General features: G+C 37.1%; 1 protein-coding gene across 1 annotated transcript in view; it reads left to right on the top strand.

Moving 5' to 3' along the window:
• The first annotated feature begins 5,882 nt into the window (after positions 1 to 5,882).
• Positions 5,883 to 16,288, top strand: part of LOC116259663 (cystathionine gamma-synthase 1, chloroplastic) — a 29,935-nt gene continuing 19,529 nt past the window's right edge. Inside the window, exons 1-4 of the mRNA XM_031637528.2 lie at positions 5,883 to 6,553; positions 12,172 to 12,275; positions 12,530 to 12,603; positions 12,709 to 12,877. Of these exons, the coding sequence (XP_031493388.1) occupies positions 6,067 to 6,553; positions 12,172 to 12,275; positions 12,530 to 12,603; positions 12,709 to 12,877 (834 nt within the window). The 5' untranslated portion in view covers positions 5,883 to 6,066. The remainder of the gene's footprint in view (positions 6,554 to 12,171; positions 12,276 to 12,529; positions 12,604 to 12,708; positions 12,878 to 16,288) is intronic.

Here is a 16,288-nt window from a genome sequence, read left to right as displayed (position 1 = left end):
GTGGTTTTCAGTATTTTATGACTTTCATAGATGACTATTCAGGGTATACTTTTGTTTATCTGTTGAAAGACCATAGCGAAGTGCCTCATATTATAGAAACATTCATCCTCCTAGTAGAAAACTAGTATGGTGGGTCTGTCAAGACATTCTGGTCCGATAATGCTCGTGAGTATATGTATTTCACTGTTGAGGAATTTCCTTCGAAAGAGGGGAATTGTTCATGAGACATCATGTAGTTATATACCCCTTCAAAATGGAGTTGCTAAGAAGAAAAACTGTGAGTTACTTAATGTCACAAGAGCTTTATTGTTCTAAAGGAATCTTCCAAAATATTATTGGGGAGATGCGGTTATTACTAATGCCTATTTGATTAATCACATGCTTAGTCGAGTGCTAAATAGTCGTACACCCTACTCCGTGCTTCTAATGAGTAGCCAACCTTTTCACCTTCCTCCTCGTGTCTTTGGATGTGTGTGTTTCATTCATGACCACAACCCGAATGTAAAAAAACTTGACCCCAAATCAATTAAGGGAATATTTATTAGGTATTCTCCTACTCAAAAGGGGTATAAATGTCTAGATACCACTACTGGTCGAGTTCACATTACCAAGGATGTCACATTCTTGGAACATGTGTCTTATTTTGATGAGAATTCTCTTCAGGGGCAGAAGTCAATGTCTAAGGAAGAGTATTCTCCAAGTCAGGAAATTCAGTTTACAGATTTTTTGGATTACAGACGTGAAAAAAATCCATTTGTTGAGGTGCTTGGAAAAGAAGAAGATGAGACGTCTATTGAGATACATGAACAGGAAAAGGATGGAGAGTGTTCTATGGAGACAGAAAGAGAATGCAATCGTTTGTTTGGGCAGATGTATTCTAGGAGAAGATTTTGTACTGACAAGGTGATTGATGGGGAGAAGTCCACTCTGAATCTCAACCCTACTTCTTCCTTGGATGACCTAAGTCATGCTCAGAAGCAACCTGTTGAGAGAGAAAGTCAGACAAAAAATAAAAAGGAGGATCTTCTCATTGCCCTGAGAAAGCGTGTTAGGTCATGTACTCAACACCCTATTAGTAACTTTGTGTCTTACTCTAAATTGAGCACTGACTACAAATGTTTTGTATCCTCCTTGTCTGTGGCTGTGATTTCCAAGAATGTTACAGAGGCTCAGAGTGACCCCAAGTGGACTCATGCTATGCAAGAAGAGATGGAAGCCTTAGACAGAAATCAGATATGAGAAATGATAGAGATTCCTGAAGCAGCTCATTTGGTTTGGTCAAAGTGGGTTTACACCATTAAGTACAAACCAGATGGGAATGTTGAGAGGTACAAAACACGTCTGGTGGCCAAGGGGTTTAATAAAAAATATGAGATAACCTACTTAGAGACGTTTGCTCCTGTCGTGAAGACAAAGACCGTTAGAGTTATTATTTCTTTAGCGGTGCTGAAGGGTTGGGAGATGTACCAACTCGATGTTAAAAATGCATTTCTCAATGGAGATCTCGAAGAGAAAGTGTATATGTGTATGCCCCCAGGTTTTGAGAGACCTGGAAAATGCTATAAACTGAAGAAGGCCTTGTATGGGCTCAAACAGTCTCCCCGAGCATGGTTTGAAAGTCTCAGACTTGTTATGAAGAAACATGGCTATAAACAAGGAAATGGAGATCATACCCTGTTTATAAAGATGATGAAGGGTAAAATTACTCTATTGTTGGTCTATGTTGATGATATGATTGTTACAGGTGATGATGAAAAAAAGATAGCAAGATTAAAGGGTTTACTATCTACTGAATTTGATTTCAATGACCTTGGCAAGCTAAAGTATTTCCTTGGTTGCCATATCAGGTACGACTCTTGTGCTTAATCAAAAGATGTATACCTTGAATCTATTGAAGGAGACACAAAAACTAGGATGCATACCAGCTTCTACTCCTCTAGATGCTGGGCACAAGCTCAGTAGCAAGGATGGAGAACCTTTGTGTAAAGAAGCTAAAGGGAGATATCAACGTCTAGTTGGTAGATTGATATACCTCACTTTAACTAGACCAGATATCACCTTTGCAGTAAATGTAATGAGTCAGTTTATGCATACACATACGGATGCACACTTGAAGGCTGTAGATAGAATCTTGTGTTACTTGAAGACGAATCCCGACAAAGGACTTCTATATGTGAAACAAATGTCTATTGAAATTGAAGGGTATTCTGATGCAGAGTGGGCAATATGTGTTGACACCAAAAGATTTATTTCAGGGTACTGCGTATACTTGGGGGAAAATCTAGTTGTTTGGAGAAGCAAGAGACAAGATGTTTGTTCTCGCTCAAGTGCAAAGGCTGAATATATGGCTGTTGCTACTGGAGTATCAGAGTTGTTATTGTTAAAGATCTTGCTGACTGATATTGAGATAGAGATTGAAGGGCCTATGAAGATGTATTGTGATAACAAGTCTGCGATTAACTTGGCTAACAATCCAGTGCTTCATGATCGAACAAAGCATGTTGAGATTGACCGTCACTTCATTAGAGAAAGAATTGATGCCAGGGAGTTAACATTACCATACATGAAGTCTGAAGATCAAACTGCTGATATTTTGACTAAAACTTTACATGTAACTCCATTTGATAGAAATGTATCCAAGTTGGGCATGTTTGATATGTATGCCCAACTTGAGGGGGAGTGTTGACGAATATTGATGTATGGGTCTGGACCCGATCTAGTGAGTCCTGGTTTGGGCATACTTATACCATTGTAAACCCTAATCTTGCATGTTAAACGAGAGAGAGAGAGTCTGGCGGCTAGTGGGCACCAGATCTCCTCACCTGTGGTTTTTTCCCTCTAGTTGAGGATTTTCCACGTTACATCTGTGTTCGATCTTCGTTTCTTGTGCATCTATTATTTCTACACTTTTTATTATACTTCTAACCTAATAAAGCTACTGGATGTCATGTTGTGGCTGCATTATGACATAATTTACTTCTATTAGTTAGTTGAAAATGCAAATAATCAAAACCCATGATTCCTATTATACAAATTGGTGGGTCTTACACAAGAGTCTTCGGGATCATTAACTAGGTACACTTGTTTAGTTTTGGAGACAAATTTTTAATTGGTACCATGGGATCAAAAAGATAATCCTTTTCTTTTTTATACTATTTCATTGTTTTTCTACATGAAAGACGATAACGTGAATTAAACACACGATTTTCCATATAGATATAATCATTTTTGTTAGTACTAGTTCTTATTGATTATAAACATTTGGCAAGTCAACATTGAACCGCATGACATATTACATGACATGAACTTTTTTTAGAAATTTTTGTTTCGATTCTTGTTAAATTAAGATCATAGTACCAATTATTGCGATTGAATCACCAAATTGGAGGACTCATGACTAAAATATATTATTTGAAATCATCGTGTTGGCTTTTTATTATACTTTAACCTAAGCATGCCATCGGATGTCGTCTTGTGGCTGCATTATGACATAAATTACTCCTACGAGTTAGTTAAAAATCAATATAACCAAAAGACTTGGGTTCTTCTTCATAAATTGGCATCTCATACACAATTGTACATACTGGCCAGATGTATAATTAACTGTTGTTAAAGAATTTTAGTTCCCACTACGAGATCAAAACAACAACCCATTTCTTTTTCAATACTATTTAGGGTAGTTCATAAAACACTAAAATTAGTGTCCAAAATTGATACATATTCATGAGATACTTATCTGCTGCCAAACGACTCTTGATGAACCAATCACAATTATTGTTTTAACCCAAACTATTTGGTGTGGTCGAGCTACGGTAAACGGAACTGGCTCTACCCTTTTGAGCGGTGAACTCGTAATTAGGATCCTAATAAACATTGTAGTAATGCTTGAGGGACTTTCGGGTTATGTGCTGTTGACCCAGTGAAACAATAGACGTGCCAATTATATATTGACGATACTGAAGAGTTGGAATAAATAACAACATATGGAGCTGGGTTTTGTTAAGGGGAAGGTCTTGTAAAGGCCAATGAATATCAACTCCACCTAGAGGCCAGGTCAATGCCTGCCAACTCCGTCGCTTTTAGTAAGATAGGTCATATCACACAAATTAAGTCCGATCAAATATAGTGGGGGCATGCTTATCTATAATTTCGGGTGTAGATGTATCGGGTTGGAATAAGATGTACTCTTTATGAATTGTTTGATAATGACACCAATGTGTTATTATTTCATGAATCAACCTCAAGGACATGACTAGATTCATAGAACATTCTGTTACAACATTTCACAAATCTATTTCAAACTTTGAGGCAAATTCATGGTGCAGTTGCAAACTGTTACTGTAACCAAAGTAGCCCTAATAGTATTCGATTGAGTTATCAAGTGTTCCAAATATTTAGATGGAAATTCAGTGCTGAATATAAATGGAAAAGAGGCCTATATCATATTTAAATCCTACTTTTAAACCGGAATCTACATCCAATCCAAATCCAAATTTTATTTTTTCACGTACGAACTTGAGTCTGGCTTTTAAAATACACAACCAAATCCGAACTGCATTGCAATATATTGAGAACTGAATGCAAATCACATTGGAAACTTATTTAAAAAACTGAATCCAATCTAATTTCTTAGTCGAAAGTAAAATTTTCTTCATTTCACTTTTTTGAATCATGTTTGATCGGGTATCCAATCCAAATATGTTCCATTGACATCCCCAATTATAATATTTTCCATAAGATAAAAGGAGGTTCTAATACCTACATTTCTTCTTAGTTTAGAAATTAGGTGAAGAAAGGTCTTATTGGAAGTGATAAAATTACCAAAAGTCTATCTCCTTACTTACAATGCACACATTTTTGTAAAAATCTAATTCAGAAAAGTACTGGAATCTTTAAAATTAAATGGCTACCACCTACTGTTGGGAAATTCACCATGGATTAGTGAATCTAATTTGGTGCGCAACCAACTCAATTGTTTGGCCGATGTGCCTCTCATAATTGATTTTCAGGTTATTTTCAAATTTATGTAATGGTCTTCATATTATGTTACATAAATATATTAGCCATTTTTTAAAAATAAATACCGTAATAGTTTTTGTTGATACGCTACTGACTGAGTTCAGTTGCTAAATCAACCAGTGCACCATAGTTGGCAAAGGTCAGCAATTCTTAGCAGTCGTAAAATGATCTTACTCATTATTTTATCAGCCTAGCAACTTACAGCATGAGCTGTTTTGTACCCAACTTTTCGTTGGCCAATATTTTTAAGATGTTTGGTAACATAATGTTGTGTTCCAAACATTGAAATTGATTCATCAAACAAATTCTGGTAACTACCAAATGCCTTTAAAGGGACCTTATCCACCTCTTGCCGTTTTGGTTCTTGGTCAATACATATGGCCATAATCACACATTAACCAGCTAGCAGTTAGGTTAGAAACAAAAACACCTTTTATACAATTTATTTTTTAATATTTTTAAAATTTAAAGGTATATTTTTAATTATAAAAGATTAAGTTGTCCTTATTGCGTTAAAATTCTGATAGTAGAAATATTAATATTTTTGATGAAAAATGTAACGTTTTTGTTAGCATGTTCAGAAGCTTATATTTCACATACAATATTTGTAAGAATTTAACAAGTCTGTTTTATTTTGTGCCTGTTCGGAATATATTCGTTCTGCCTTGGCAACGCATGGAAACAATGCAGCGGTCCCCTCAAGGTCGGTCGGGGTGGCGTCTGCGCGCCCACGGTAGGTGAACGCGGCGCTCCTTTTTCTTTGTTCTTTTCTGAAACAAAAAAGTTATGGAGGGGCGAATTATTGGTACCCACGTCACTGGTGGAGCCGTTTCTCTTGGACAGTGGAGGCTTCAGGTGGTGGAGGTTCACGTTGGTTTCTCTCTCTCTCTCTCTCTCTCTATTATTTTGTGTATATGAACGACCGTCCGTCCCAACACAGACGAGGCCGAGCGAGGTTGGGAAGGGAGAAAGGAAAGGGTGTTTAGGGTTGCGTAAGGAAGCGTGAGGCTTGGATTTACTGGGTAAGAGAGTGAGAGGAGGGGTGAGATGGCCATGTCCAGCTGCTGCGCCAGGTTCCTGGGAGGAAGCTTTGCGCCTTCATGTCTTCTTCCTCCTTCCTCCTCCTCCTCCTCCACTTCGTCCGGCTCCTCCTCCTTCGAGTGTCGATCCGACCCTGAACTACTGTCCGGCTCATCCTCCTTCCAGAGGACTCAAAGAAAGCGAATCAGCTCCTCTTTGTCATCATCACCGCTCTTGATGGCAGCAGGGATGTCGTCGTCGCTCATCTTCAGATTCCCTCCCAACTTCGTGAGGCAGCTGAGCGTCAAGTCTAGGCGCAACTGCAGCAACATCGGCGTCGCCCAGATCGTGGCGTCTGCATGGTCCAACAACGGTGGCCCCGTCGTCAGCCCGAAGGACGAGGAGAAGATCCTCGATCCTTCTCCTTGTAACATTAGCGGTGTACAGATTGGTGGTTCGGCTGTCTCACAGGCCCAATTCTTCAGCTCCGACGGTTCCGTTGCGGTTCATGCCGGTAAGGATTACAAGAATCGATGCCTTCTTTTCCTTCCCCTGCGCATTTCTTGTGCCATCACAGAAACGACCGGATCTGTTACATTTCTTCTCAATGTGGAGGCTCAATGTCTGTGCTCTTCTTTTTCCTCTTTTCGTTGTGGGGGTAGGGTGGTGGAAATGGGGTTGTTGGGATTGGTGGTGCGGTACATGAGCGGCGAGAGCGACTCGAGATTGCTTGCTGATGAACAAAATACGAAGTATTGCTGCTGGAACACCTTACCGAAAGTAAATAAATGAACTAATGACATGCGAGTAGTACTTGAATCCGCTGCTTTCCTTTTTGATGAACTCGCTCTAGGGCAGTTCTTGTGTCTCTGTTGATTGGGTCTTGTCTCCTCTTGTTTTTGTGAGGCTTTCCGATGTCTTCCTTCCTTGTGCTTCATTTTTCATCTTTTTCTTCTGATTAAGTCAGCTGCTCCAGTCGGGCCATTAACATATTTGTCCAAATGAAGGAGATAGAGTTGGATTTCCCACTTGATCTGGCAGGACACACGGATGGGTGCATTCGTGCGGCACCGCAACACTTGCTTGTCGTCTATTTCCATAGAAGGCTCTATTGTTTTCTTTCAATAGATGTGCGTCTAAACAGAAAGGAATGGTGTGACTGGACGCACAGGAATATGGCCGGTGGAACAAAACGCAATGTTCCGTTTATCCTGTTAGTCTGGACTAGCACCTTGAAGGTCTCTGGCGGACGACTTGTCTTACGGGGTACGACTAAGTTGCCATAATATAGACCTTCATGTGAATCCATCCAAATTCTTGAAATTTTTCTTTGAAAACTATATCTTTTGCTGCGACTGTGCTTTTACCAGTGAAAAACTTAAAAAGGGTACATCTTTGAATGCTTTTGGTAATCATCCATAACATTGTCGAGGGACAAGTTCTTGCAAAGAGTGGCACGATAGAAATTCAAGTGGGGCACCGATGCATAATTTTATGGTATATTAGTTTTATTGTAGTTTTGTTTTATAAATCATAAACTCACATATAAAGAGTTTAGTTCACGAAGAAAGGTTCTAATCAATTTTCTAAAATGTGTAACATAGCACATGTCAATCAGGTCCAACGGTAAATACGTAACATAAAAAGTAAAAAATGTAAAAAATTTAATGTTAAAAAATCATAAAAGAAACATGTAAAATACAAAAAAATATAAGCAAAAGTTTTTGTAAGAAAATTAATAGAACACTCAAGTTTCCATGTATTTAATATTATCTTCTTATACTGTTTAAGTTCTTCAGTTTCCATGAAAATTAAGCTTCTTGATCAGAACTCGAGAAAAGCCTTGCTGTAAGAACCTCAGAACAATGAAGGCATGAAGAAAAAGCAGGAATCTATGTTACACAGATTCTGGTGGGAAGGTGCTGCACAAGTGTTGACATGGCCAGCCACAGGTGCAAATGCAGACAGTCAAATGGCATGTTGGTTGCAGTCGTTGCACTCTTGACTCAGTCAAAGTTGACCAAACTTTGGCTGAGTCTATTTTTGTCTTTTTTTTGGGTTTAATTTGAATTAATTTACATAGTTTGGTACACTTCTTGATTTGGTTATCAGTTTATGATGATTCATCAATGTATTGCTTGTTATTCTGCTTCTATACGAATTTAAAATTATATTGTGTATTTAATTTGTTATATATGTATGCGTGCAGTTGGCCATCTCTCTGCACCTAAGTTATTTGATAAACCAGTAATAAGAAGAAAAAGGAAACTAATAACTAAAATGTGTGAGAAAATAAGTCATCAAATTAGAAGGACTAATGTACAACCCTGGGACTAGCTTTTAATATGTTCAAAGCAGTGTCACAAAAAACACAAAAAAAAGCGATAAACAAAATTGCCATTTAAAACTTAAAAAAATGGTTTTTTTTGAAAAAAAACGTTAAAAACGTGTTTTTTGCTTTCTTCATGTTTTTTTATTGTTAAACAGTTTTTTTTTTTCATTTTCTATTTTTTATTTGTTGCAAATCTACTTATTTTTGATGTTTGTGTTATTGATTTCTCACTTATTTTATTTTCCCTCATTTTTGGTTTTTTTTTTTTTAAATTTTAAAGGTTCACCATATTTTTCCTGTTTTTCTCAAGCTCGCCGCATTATACCCGAGAAAACCCTCGCCGTTTAAAACTCTGAAACGTATTTGTGGCTTTGGTTCAAAGGCCTTATCAGATTCTTGGAATTATGAAATGAGGATATCATGACAATCAAGAAGATCAGGTTTCTGTTTGTATGTGTATCTGTGAGAAAAAGAGAGAGAGAGAGAGAGAGAGAGAGAGAGGCTGCAGCAAATTCTGTTGCCCATTGAAATGGGCAGCAACATTCTTGTTCATGAGGGTTTGTCAGTTTGAACTTTCAAGTAAAAGAAACAGCTTAATAAGTGCACATAAGGAGGGAAGGGAAAAGTTTGGGCAGCCTAACAAGTGCATCACAGTGGGAAAGGCATCTGGAGATAATAATTTTTCTTTTGGCAGGCCGTATGGTTCGATGAATAAGGTCCAAGGGGACAGGCGATGTTCTAGACCTGATTTTGCTGTTGGGTATTGGCAGGTCAGGGTTGGTAAGTGCCCGCCCTGCCCAAACATAGGTTTGCCACTGTTTGTGGAGAGTAATTTCTAATTTGTTGTGTTCTTAGAAACTCAAGTTTAAAACATTCTCCTTGACAATTCTGAAGCATGTTTCCTGCTTTCCTCTCCTCTGCATTTCTTGTGCTTCATGGCACCTTATCCCAATTTGGTTGTATTCATTATCAACAGATTTTCAGGATGCCAACCATTAACAAGAAGTGTATATGGATTGTAAATCTTTTCCTCCTATCCTGCAGTATATATGCTTATATGCATCATAAATAGAGATTTAGATATCCAAACATTAGCATTACATAGCAACTGATAATTTCCAGCTGTTATGTCATGATTTTTTGTGTCCATTTTGTGCTTAACTGCTTTTATGATCTTTACTTCCTATTTTACATCTTCTAGCAAGATAACAAAGGGAAATTGTTGTTTTTAATTTCACCTGTTTCAGCTTGAGCTTTATAAATAGCTTTGGCTGTCTGTTGTTTAAAATTTGTTGTAAATGTTCATAGCAATTGTATCCATATTCTACAATGCGGACCCATGTCATACGATACAAATCATATGGGTCAAAGGGACCTATATAATACAGCACCAGTGTATGGGTGATGTATCTTTTGTGTCGTACGATATGGCTATTGTATTACACCTACGATATGACTGATGTGCCTTGTATTGTATGATACAAGGCTAGGGTGTTTTTAATATTGCAGCACCCTTTTGTTTCAAGTTTTGTTTTAAAATCTGCCACCCCCTCATTCTAGATACTTCTAGAAGCTTTGGAAGGGAGAGTCTCTGCGGGTCCTTGAGAGAAATGACCGACTTGAGCGATACTCGTCAATTTGAGAAATAAACAACCGTCCATGAATAAGACAATGTTTATTGTGTTAACTGATAATCCTGATAAGTATTATCAATTCTCATTTGGCAATGAACAATATATGCTGTGATGTGATATAAACTATGTCAAGGCGTTTAGGAGCTCTGCCTGGTGCCCAGGGGTGCCTCGGCCATAAAGGCAGCCTTGTTTTTCTGCTTTTTTTTTTTTTAGTTTTTGTAGTTATGTTAACTATTACAGTGTTACTAATATTTGAAATGTATATGATAGAAATTTAACAAGCATAATCAACTTAAACAATCTGTTGGTGATTGAAAGTCAATACAATAATTGAATATGCAAAATCAATAGCAGAAGCTTAACATTTCTCATTAAATGTAATCTAATAGAAGAAACAAAAAAACAAATTAAATCTAATCTCGATACAAAGGAATGTAAATCCACAAGAAGGCTTTAATTATTTCGCTAGGATCTTCGACTTGAAGTTGCAATTTGTCTTGTTGTGGCTTCAGCAACTTCCTTAGTGGTTGATAATCGTCTTCTTCCTCAGAGTTTGGGACTACAAGCGAAGACAAATTCTTGTTCTTTTGTCTCAGGAACAATATCTGGTACATGGTTTTGTGCTTCTATGTCTGGAACAATCTCCGGAATAACGTCTTGCTTTTCCATATTACAAACAATCTCTGGTAAAGTTTGAACATTTTGGTCCTCAGTGCTGCAAACCATTTTTCCAGAGATTCTAGAATATAAATGTAAGATATTATTTTTCGTGGTTTACTCAATGTGCAATATTATTTTTCCGTGGCAGCTACAAGAGATTCATGGTTTACGTTTTCTAAGATATTATTTTTTGGACACTGATATAAAACAACATGACTTGCTTCCTCAAAATCTTAAACTTTTGCAAGACGATAAAGAAAATATTTTTTTTCATGAATGTTCGTTCATATTTTTCGTGAATGTTCATCAACAAGAGATATTAACTAGAACATCAACAGAACGTAAGAACAGCATTATTGAAATAAACAAGATCATATACAAGAGATATTAACTAGAATGTAAACGTAAGATATTATTTCTCGTGGTTTACTCAACGTAAGATTTTATTTTTTTGTGGCAGCTACAAGAGATTCATGGTTTACATTTTCGTAAGATGTCATTTTTCGTGGCAGCTATAAGATTTTGTTTATGCCGTCATCTAGTAAAAACAATAACATAATCAACATCAGAGAATAAAGCACATACAAAAATAAAATAACAGATAATATAAACTGGCCGTTTATCATGCATGCTCATGTTTTTCCTGTTTAAACATTTTTTACACAGACTTTCTGATTAATACCTCAGAAGAAAAATGAGAATATCTTTAGGAAAAGAGTGTGCATTCATTGCTTTGCTTGAAGGGTTGCAGAACATTTCATCAGATTAAAACTTCTATTGTGTTCTGTCCTTCTAATCTTATAACGCAGTTCATCAGATTAGAGGAGACAAGATTAGGCGACATATTGTACATGCCGGTTTTTCTGGTGGCGGCAGGAGGCAGCAGCAGTATCTCCACAATGAAAGGGTTGCTCATTGTGCAGCCCCTTCATATGCTAAATATACTAGTTTGTGGAGAAACTTACCTGTTCAGTTTCTAAAAACAGTTTCCAGTTTTATATTAATTAGTTATAGAAACCATTTCAGTTACTAAAGCAGTTATCTTTAATACTTAATTCGAATTTTGAATGGAAGGTGATAAGTCACCTTCCAAATGGACTACACGTGCTGGACTTAGGCTTGGGGTGCAGACTCATGCCTAGTCCGTGCCTAGGCAATGCCTTGGCATAGAACATAAAACATTTTATGCTTATTAGGTTGTTCTTAATGTGTTGTTAATACATTATGGCTTATGAATGAAGAATCATGAATGAATGTTCATTATTTGTGATGAGTTTTTAAATAGAACACATTTTTCATGATTTTACATGTTTTTCTCTACTTTTTTTTTTATTTTTTTATGAATTAAAAGTAATTTTATAGTCATTTATGATATGTTATGATAGATTATGACACAGTGTATAGGTTGGCCTGATTATTATGTGATACAATATGTCTTTTACAACATTGTTTCATAGTAAGTTTTAGTTGTCCATTCGACATCTCTTGTGCTCATTTGCTTTACAGGAGAAAGGTTGGGGCGTCGTCTAAATACTGATGCAGTGACTACCCCAGTTGTTAATACTACTGCTTATACGTTCAGAAATACTGCTGAATTGATTGACTTCAAGGTATGCAGCTATCAATCTTTGACTGCAGGTGTAATCTCTTATGTATATATATATATATATATACATATATATATGTATATATATACTCATTCATCCATTTTTTAGTTAGTTCTTGGAACAAAATTTATTTTGAGAGACTGGTTTTGGGTAGAGTTGGAGCTGTCACATAGTCTCCTGTCCAATCTCAATTAGTCTCTTGAGTGTCCAATCTCAGTAAACTTCTAAACTGACCTTTATGTTGATTATCTTGACAGGAAGGGCGCCATCCAAGTTTTGAGTATGGTCGCTATGGGAATCCGACAACTGAGGTAGCAGAGCAAAAGATCAGGTAGCGTTTCCTTCTAGAATGTTTCCTGACCACCATTCTCCATGTCTAGTAGGGAATATATTTTTTCTGCTGTCAGTGTCCTGTCTGAACTTTGGCATTCATCAGTGCACTAGAGGGGGCTGAATCAACGTTGTTGATGGCATCTGGCATGTGTGCTAGTACTGTTATGATGATGGCATTAGTACCAGCTGGTGGGCATCTAGTGACAACCACTGACTGCTACAGGAAAACTCGGATATTTATCCAAACAGTACTTCCTAAGATGGGAATAACGGTAATAAGATTGTATTCAATATCTTTTTTGTCTTTTAACATTTTATTTTATTTTATTTTCGCTCAAAGCCATTGATTGATGCACTGAGAGTTTACTTCCTTTTTCCTCACCTTCTAAGTTCACATGGAAAATTACTGCAGCACCTATGAGTGTTTTAATAGTTGGAAATGTGAATTATGTTTGCAGCTGTATATCTGTTTTCATTGATGGTAAACAAATTAACAGAAGTTCATTGTTGGAAATTCATTGTTCTAGGCTTCTAGCTTCACAATAAAATCTCTCTTTTTTATAATCCCCATTCCCCTGCTCAAGTCCAAAGCTCTATCTCTGCATAGGGCCAACTTATGAGGGAAATCACTGGATCAATCAGATAAAAGAGCAGCCTCGTGGTCAGTTGAATATGTTAGCTAGTTATGTTAGGCCATAATCACAAAATTAGGACATGGCCATACGAGTTAAATACTGCAAATCCGTGTAGAAACATCTCAAGTTCTGCTCAGGTATTATTTGGAAATTTTCTTTTTTCTGATGAAAATATGGGGGAAAAGTTAAAGATATACAGAAAATAGAAAATTATGCAAATATGAGTTTTCTACTAATTTTCTTTAAAAAATGTTTACAATTGACATATTATTACTTTGTAAAGAAACAAAAAAGTTAAAGTACATTAATAATGCGACATTTGTACAAGAAATTCTAACTGACAATATTTCAATATATCACGATAAATTCCCTTTTCTTGTTTTATGATTTTTTAGTGGTATTATTATCATGTTTTGAAAATATTGCTGATATTTTTTTTCCTGCGCATCAGACTATCAGAAAGCTTAGAGACAGCTAAGTAGGGATTAGTTTGTGACAGATTCTGGTTGCTTAACTCTGTCCTAAGTAAGTGAGACCTTACCTCAGTGTTATCCGTATCATACGATACGTATCGTATAGGTCGAAGAAACCTATACGATATGCATTCACTACGCGTGCGTATCGTACGCGTATCGCCCGTATCATGCGATACGAGGGCCGTATCGCACGATACGGGCGATACACCCCCGTATCGTACGATACGGGAGAAAAATTAAAAAGGGGCTCGACGGCCCCTTTTTTGCGTGTTGTTTTAAAAGCTACGCTCCTCTCTCTCTCTTTTCTGGTTTCTAAACACTGCAAGAGACTTGGGAGGGAGAGATTTTCTTCATTTGCATCAAGCTTTGCCGGTGAAGAAGCTCTCTTTCTCGTTGTGAGGACGATTGACGAGGATTATTGTTGAATTATGAAAGATGATAACTATACGTTTTGACTTTCGAACTTATGAATTGTGATGTAATCAAATTCTCTTCGACTGCTTATTATGTTATTTTGAATGTCTCATTTCTTATTTTGGAATGTGTTCTTCATACTTCATAATTCATATACATCAATGTTCCTTTAAATACATTTTTCTTGATTTTTTCTGTTTTTTGCTTTTTTTTTTTCTGATTTTTTTGGATTTTTTATGATTTTTTTCTATTTTTATGATTTTTAATATTTTTAAAAATTTTTAAAATTAATTTTACGATACATTACGATATAGCGTATAGGTCGGCCCGACCGATACGCGATAAGCTATGCCTTTGATAACATTGCCTCACCACATCCATGCTCCTTCTTCCCTATTGTTAGTAGACAATGAGTTCACCTACAAGGCTACAATTAATTACAAAAGATCCAAGGCTCCAAGTATATGTATATATATATATATATATATATATATATATAGATATATATATATATATATATATAGAGAGAGAGAGAGAGAGAGTAATACCATCAATTATTAGCTGCTGCACCAACAATGCACCCGCTGTGCTGGTGGCAGCCTATTTGCAGCATGCCCGTGACATAGCTTCAAGCACATGGGTTTCTAGAAATAGTGAGTCTAAGGAGAGTAGTACTGTCCAGATCCATATTCCATAGGCCCTGTGTTAGTAGACAACAAATTAAGCTACAATCAACCATGAAAGCTCCAACAGTACATGGACATGCTCACCTTTAGGAACTTTTCATTATATATGTCTATCAAGCTCCATGCATCTGTCAAGAAGAAGCAATCTGGGCATAGATTTCGATAAATACTTCCAGGGGCTAAGCATTTGGACTGATGGTTAGCTAATCTGAACCATGCAAACCAACCATATTGTGGAGAACACAGTCCAATGATGGTCCCAGCACTTCTCTATGCTTGAGTGGATCTTTTCATCTTGGAATGAAAAAAGTTGCAAATCGTCCAAAGCTGATGCAAGATGAAAGCATAACCAAATCTTGTAATTGGTTCTAGTTAGATTTTCAATACTTGTAAATGGATCCAGATCCACAATCCACCCCTTTCACTATAAAAGGGGACATTGGGTCATTTTGTAAGGAATCAATCAGTTGAAAGAAATGAAAAGCAAGTGTTTGCTAGTTTTCTTCTGTTCTTCTTCTTGGTTTGATCTTTGTTTGAGTTTTAGTTTATTTTTAGTTTAGTTGGGAATGCAGTAGGATTAAGATTCGTTAATCTTAATTCTTCTTGCATCAATTGGTATCAGAGCAAGGTTTTAAGAGAAACAAATTCTGCCGTTAATGGAGGAAGGAGTACAATAGATCTTAGCAACGCGTGTTCCTGTTTTGACTTGTATCAGACAAGATGTTGCTGTTATGAACAAGAAGTTAGACTCCATCGCTCAGATGTTGGATGAGTTTAGGGACAAGTTCATAGGGGCGTTCTATTCGATTTTGCAGAAAGCCCAGAGTAAAACAGAAAATTTCCAGGCGTTACTTGCTGCAAACGGTACTCTCAACTACTCTGCGAGTGATGTTGGAGCTTTGGGCGGAATCGGGAATCAATAATGTGCAACAATGGAAGGGATTTCCGCTGGAGCTCCATCGCTGGCAGGCATACCAAATCCGGCGTCAAATCTCCCCGCCGAAGCTCCCTTGTTTGCAACTGGTGGAGGTGGAGAACTTGCCGCATCCTCTTCCCATCGTCAAGCAGAAGTCCCGATCTTCCTGGGTCTCTGCTCATTGGTGGGCAGATGAAGGCACCATGTCCAGCGAAGGGACCGTCGTCGGCATCGGGTCCTTCCAGTGCACAGGAAGCAATGTTGTAAAAGGCATATCGTAAGCCGTATCGGTCTGGTTTGAAGATACGTTGTATCGTAAAACATCGTAATGTATCGTAACTGTATCATTTTTTTTAAATAATCAGAAAAAATATAAAAAATTCTCAAAAAATAATAAAAAATCAATAAAAATTACCGTATCGTACCTATACCGTGCCATATCGTAATCGTATCGTGCCGTATCGTAACCGTATCGTTGCCGTATCGTAATCGTATCGTACGATACAGTGCCTGTATCGTAAATGTACGATACGGGGGGCCCGACGGATTGGGCCGG

This window comes from Nymphaea colorata, chromosome 8 (genome assembly GCF_008831285.2).
Source record: "Nymphaea colorata isolate Beijing-Zhang1983 chromosome 8, ASM883128v2, whole genome shotgun sequence".
In the NCBI taxonomy this organism is placed as follows: Eukaryota; Viridiplantae; Streptophyta; class Magnoliopsida; order Nymphaeales; family Nymphaeaceae; genus Nymphaea; species Nymphaea colorata.
The sequence above is the reverse complement of the archived record's forward strand: the minus strand, read 5'-3'. Positions and strand labels throughout refer to the sequence as shown.